The sequence below is a fragment of the Eptatretus burgeri genome, chromosome 5, assembly GCF_056783735.1.
Source record: "Eptatretus burgeri isolate ZD-2024b chromosome 5, Ebu_testis_v1, whole genome shotgun sequence".
NCBI classification, from domain to species: Eukaryota; Metazoa; Chordata; class Myxini; order Myxiniformes; family Myxinidae; genus Eptatretus; species Eptatretus burgeri.
Window position 1 is genome coordinate 68,255,883 of NC_140965.1, and position 6,000 is coordinate 68,261,882.

At 44.2% G+C, this 6,000-nt stretch overlaps 1 protein-coding gene across 3 annotated transcripts in view; it reads left to right on the forward strand.

Annotated features, from left to right (window-relative positions):
• LOC147026635 (protein myomaker-like) overlaps window positions 1-5,528 on the forward strand; it is a 33,684-nt gene extending 28,156 nt beyond the window's left edge. For all 3 annotated transcript variants that reach the window (XM_085882274.1, XM_085882275.1, XM_085882276.1), the window contains one exon: window positions 4,661-5,528. In XM_085882274.1, the coding sequence (XP_085738400.1) occupies window positions 4,661-5,260 (600 nt within the window). In that variant the 3' untranslated portion in view covers window positions 5,261-5,528. The remainder of the gene's footprint in view (window positions 1-4,660) is intronic.
• Window positions 5,529-6,000: the final 472 nt, after the last annotated feature.

Genomic DNA, 6,000 nt, shown 5'->3' on the forward strand with positions numbered 1-6,000 from the left:
AGCTTCCAACCATTCCAATCGAAGGCAATTCCAACCAAAGGCAACCTCAGATCATTCCACAAGGCCTGGAACAAGTAAAGTGTGTGTCCACTCTCAGGAAAACCAGAAAACAACATCTGGCCAACCTCAAGGCTGAACTCTCAAACTTGTCTCCCTTTTCTAAAACCTGCTGGTGCCTTGTTAAGTCTATTTCTAGTGTATGCTCCCCTTCATCCCTTCCCTCATTTCAAATGGCATCACAGCTGACTGCTCATGAGAAGGCCGAATGCCTCAATTCTGTGTTTGCTTCCAAATCTTGAGTACACAACCCTTCACTCACTGCATCTACCCTCTCATAACCAACTTCTCCTGGATACTGTCTTTCCCATTTAAGAAGGTGGAGATGTTTCTGGCAAACCTCGACTCTGATTCTGAAACAGACCCAGATGACATCAGTGCATGTTTCCTAAAAACCTGCTTTGCTGCTCTTGCCCATCCTCTTTTGCTCTGTTTACTCGATCATTCTCTGTGGGTCAGTTTCCATCTGCCTGGAAGTTAGCCAACATCACTGCAATGCACAAACATGGTGCTAAAATGAATCATCTTAACAGGCCTTTAGCTTGCTTCCAGTTGATTATATGGAAGATCATGGAATCTATCATTGCAGTTGACATTTCTGATCATATGTTTGTGAGCGTCAACATCTCTGTGGCTATTCTCAGAGAGCTGCCAAAGCACTTGCGAGTCTGGCAATTCACTGTTGAGCAGGTTGGCAGGGACTGCAAGCAGCCATCTCTCTTCAGGACTGGTCTCCCAGATCAACTTCCCCTGAGGTTAGGCCTAAGTCACATTTGGCACGGCGGCTGTAGAGTCGACAAAATCTACGGCCACTAGCAATTATAGGGTGGCCGCAGTATTTCCACGGTCACACAATGTAGCAGTCACATTTTTTTTCGGGTAGCCGCACGGCGTATTTATAAATTGTGGAGACCGATAACGTGGGGGTGCCGTACGGTCTTTGATTTGATGTCGCACGGTGACCTTAGGGCGTTCCTGCGGCGGCCATAAAATTTTCAAGGCAGGCGCAAGGTGACCGCAGGGATGTTTCTGGCAGCTTAGTGTGGCACTAAGCCGAACGTGCGGCCAGATGGACGGTAACGCCTGGGTTCTTTTTTATTTTATTTTTTTACCAGTTCTTTTGTTTCGGCTTGTCGCATTGCTATGGCGAACATATAAATGAAAAAAAGTTATAACTCCGCGTTATAATTCCACGTCGACCCTACGGCCTGTAAAATATTGCCAAACGGCGTAGGGCCACCCTGAGGCCACCGCAGAAACTCTGCGGCCACCGCACGTTTCTGTCAATTCAGAGGGCGTACGGCCGCCGTATCCTCGCCAGAGAGCAAATGTGACTTAGGCCTTAATGCAGCCTGGGAATTCTTCCACAGAAACCTGCTCTCTCTCTCTGTGTGTGTCTCTCTCTCTCTCTCTCTCTCTCTCTCTCTCTCTCTCTCTCTCTCTCTCTCTCTCTCTCTCTCTCTCTCTCTCTCTCTCTCTCTCTCTCTCTCTCTCTCTCATGCACAGATTCATCCCATTTCATCTTCAATTATCCCACTATTCTTTCCACCCATGGTACGCTGAATCCTGTGATGAGGCAGTTGCTCTGAAACAACTTGCCTTCTCTTTCTGGAAGGCAAATCCAACTGAAGGCAATCTCAGTGCATTACAAAAAGTCCACAACCAGTGTGTGTGTCCACTCTTAGGAGAGCCAGAAAACAACATCTGTCCAGCCTCAATAATGAACTTTCAAACTTGTCTCCCTCTAAAACATGGTGATGCCTTGTTAAGTCTGTCTCTGGTGTATGCTCCCATTACATTCATTCCCTCTCTTCAAATGGCACCACATCAGACTCTACTCGTGAGAAGGCTGAATGCCTCAATTCTGGGTTTGCTTCCAAATCTTGTGTCCCTAACCGCTCGCTCTCTGTACCAACTCCACCCAGTCGCACCCAACTGCTCCTAGACTCTGTCTTTTGCACCTGAGAAGGTGAAGAAGTTTCCTGCAATCCTCGACTCTGATTTTGCAACTAGATGGGCCAGCATCAGCTCATGTATTTTTCTAAAAACCTGCTATTTTGCTGTTCTTGCACATCCTCTTTCTGCTCTCTTCACCCTATCATTTGCCCTCAGTCATCTTCCATCTGCTTGGAAATCAGCAAACATCACTGCATTCCATTAAAAAGTGCAAAAAACAATCCCCTTAACTACAGACCTATCAGCTTGCTTCCAATCATCAGTATGGTCATGGAATCCATCATCACAGTTGATATGAAATCCTTCCTTTTCTCCAACAGCCTCACTTTAAGTCACCAGTTTGGTTTCAGACCAGGTCATTCTACCTTGGACATGCTGCTTCCACTCACACAACAATGGATGGTGGCCCTCAATGTCAGACAAGATATCAGGGCCATCTCTCCAGACATATCTCGAGCTGCCCATACAGTCTGGCATCCTGCCTTAATCCCAAACTGTCTACTTGTGGCATCGGAGGCCAACTCCACACATGTCTTCCTGACTTCCTCTATACTCGTAGCCAACGTGTGGCACTGAATGGAATCCTTTAATCTCCTCTTTCAGTGTTGCCTGAATGCACCAATGCAGTGTTCTGGGTCCAGTCCTATTCATACTCTTCATAAACTATCTTCCTGATTCTCTGAAAATCAATTTATGGATTTGCTGACCACTGTACCCTCTACGGTGACATCCCTCATCCTTCAGCTAGGCAGGCTGCAACCTCTTCCCTTTCTTCAGTCTACTTTCTCAACAACCCCCTCAAAGAGATCGTCACTCAAACTCCTGGGTCTCACTCTCAACCATGATCTTTCTCTGGGAAACCATATCTCAAAGTTGGCCTCCAAAGGCAGCCGCCGACTGGGCATCCTCCGTCATACAAGATCTTTCCTTGGCCAATCTGAACTTTTGACAACAAACAAGGCCTTTGTTTGCAGCTTGATGGAGTACTGCTCTCCCCTCTGGGTCCTGCCTCACATCTTGCCCTTCTTGGTGCCATAGGATGCAAGGCCCTTAAAATCATTGGGATCTCCTGTGCTGAAGCTGAGTTTCTAGGCCTGTTACTTTTGCATCGCAGACAGGTCAGTGGCCTAGATGTATTCTACTGCCTCATTTTTGGTCTTGAACCCTCTGCCCTGTCTTGGCTCTATCCCTCCCAGGTTTCTACAGGGTGCACATTGTCTGCCAGTAACCCTCTTCTTATTAAACTCCCAAAATCAAGGATCACTGCTTACCTCCACTCATTTCTTCCTCTTTTCTCTTACCTGTGGAACCAACTTCCTCAGTCTGTTCAATCTCATTCTTCCCTCCAGGGCTTCAAGCCAACTGTTCATCCCCCCATCCATACTTGTGACCTCCTCTACCACGAACAACCCCATTCCCAAGCACTCCCTCTTTCGGGTTGTGATTTTCTCCCCTCTCCCTCTCTTTTCATTCGCTAGTTGTCGGTTTGTTCGTTCCTTTTCTGTTTCATCCCCACTTTCCCTTCCTCTTCTTGCTGCATTTTTCATTCATTCAGCTTGTGTGCAGCTTGTTCACCCCCTTGTGGCCTTCTCCCCCTCCCCTTGATCTCACCCTCACCTCTACTCTGCTGTTGGTGATTCCACTTTACCATTTTGTTCCCTTCCATTCTGCTCTAGCTCTTCCACTTGATCATGTACGTACTACATTTTTTTATTTTTTTTTTAAACATTTTTGGGGATTTGGTCATGATTTTTCTTATCCCCCCCCTCCTCATCATGCCCCCTTCCCGAAATTCGCCTATTCATTAAGCATTGTGAAGACTGCATTATTTTGTTCTCACTGTCAAGCCCCCTAAACTTTTTTATTTTGAAAGCTCATCAACAACATTGCTTTTGATATGTGCACAAAGCACGTGATTGGAATGTAAGAGGTAATGAAACACTCTTTATCACTTTATCCTGTTAATTATCATCTGTAAAGCTGGAGTGGTGACAGGACCAGAGGACCACAACTTTAGAAAAAGAAAAGGAGAGTTGATACGGAAGTAAGGTAGGGATCTTTCACTCAGAGAGGGTTCCCGTGAATGCATGGAGTCATCTCCCCGAAAGGTAGTGGCAGCATAAACAGTAGATAAGTTCAAACTGGAGTTATATACGTTCGTACCGAGAAACATTGGGGATAGAGGCATGGATAATGGCAGGAATGGTATGGATGAGTGATTGGATATCTGTGTCGTGATTGAGAAGTTTATGCTGCAATTGATGACTTGCCAACAAGTGATGAAACCAGCCTGGTGGCTGAGCAGGGCATGTAAGATTGGGATTCTCATGTATGTGCGACTTGTGAATGCCTGCAGCTGTCGAGGAATCTGGGTAGGGTTTGAAACAGCAAAGGGCTTACCATGTGTAGCTTTTCTTGGTTGTTTTATGCAGCTTTCTTTGGCTGTAAGAGAATGTGGGTTAATTTATGGAAATCCTAGCCACCTGGGCTAATTAATTAGGTGAGAGCTGATTGGTTATCCCTTCCAATTATGGGCAAGAGAGGAGTTTGAATCTTGTTGTATATGTATCAAAAGACATTTCTTGAGGGATAGCCCTTGTATGATGAATTATTAAACTGACAGGTAGTTGTACCGGTGTCTTTACAGGACTACGGCTATGCCTACATCCACAGTGCCCACCATATCTGCCTTGCCATCACCTTTGCCTTATTATTGCCAAGCAGTGGTAAGACTGCACTGGAAAGACCTCCCTTACCACCACGCCCTGGGCATCTCCAACCACCTCCAAGGCCTCCTCCACCCTGCTTGATGCGTGTGTTACCACCTTTCCCCATTGCGCTCCCGGCAAAGGGGACTGGAAGGGACGCACAAGGTGAGAGGATTGGAGAGAATATTGCACACAGGTGGTTGGAGAAAATAAATGATGAAAAAGAGGTTGGAGATAGAAATGCAAAGTTGAACAGGCTGAGGTGGTGTGAGAGTCGAGAGATCGGTAGTGAGGTGATGACAGAGATAGACAGAAAGGCACAAGTTGGGAATAAGGTGTGCAAGCAGAAGCACAGGTGTGTGCAGACTTGGTGGGACAAAGGTAAAGGTAAAGAAGGTATTGGTGCTGAGAGACAGGAAGAAAAGTTGAGTGATATAGTTAGTGGAGTTCTTGGGAGAGAGGGGCAAAGAGAGCGAGTTTTACTTCAAACAACCATATCACGGGCCATTGTTTCACTCCGGACAAAGGATTGTTTGTAATGGTTTTGTTTTCCTCTTCATTTTGAGATATTCACAAACAACTACTTGTCTATTAACTCTGTCCTGTAAATTCAATGCAGAAAAAGAATCTGAACAGAGTTTTTGTAATTCAGACATTTGATGCCACCATGGTGACCACCCATGTGATTGCTGCATGTGGTCCAGATAGCTTGCAGCTTTGGCCTGTGGAGAGAGATACAGACAGACACAGAGAGACACAGGGAGACACACAGAGAGAGGAAGAGGAGAGAGATATATATATATATATATATATACATATATATATATACATATATATATATATATATATATATATATATATATATATATATATATATATATACATATATATATATATATATATATATATATATATATATACATATATATATATATATATATATATATATATATATATATATATATATATATATATATATTGAAAACAGCACGTGACCTGTATAATCCACTTTACAGTTATATGGCAGATTTTGATAGTTAAGCTGTTGATGTTAACCAAAAATTGAAAACCTCACCTTTCTGCTTGACTGATCTTGTAATAAGTCAACAAACCAAATTTAAAAGTTTTATTCACATGCAAAGGATGAAAGCGTCCGCTGTCCACCCAGGGGGTCATTCAGGGATATGGAGTGTTTGCAAACATGCGATGAGTCACAAAACGTCAAAGTATTCACCCACTACTTTTTCATGCCCTTATTGTTTCTGTGATTTATATTTGT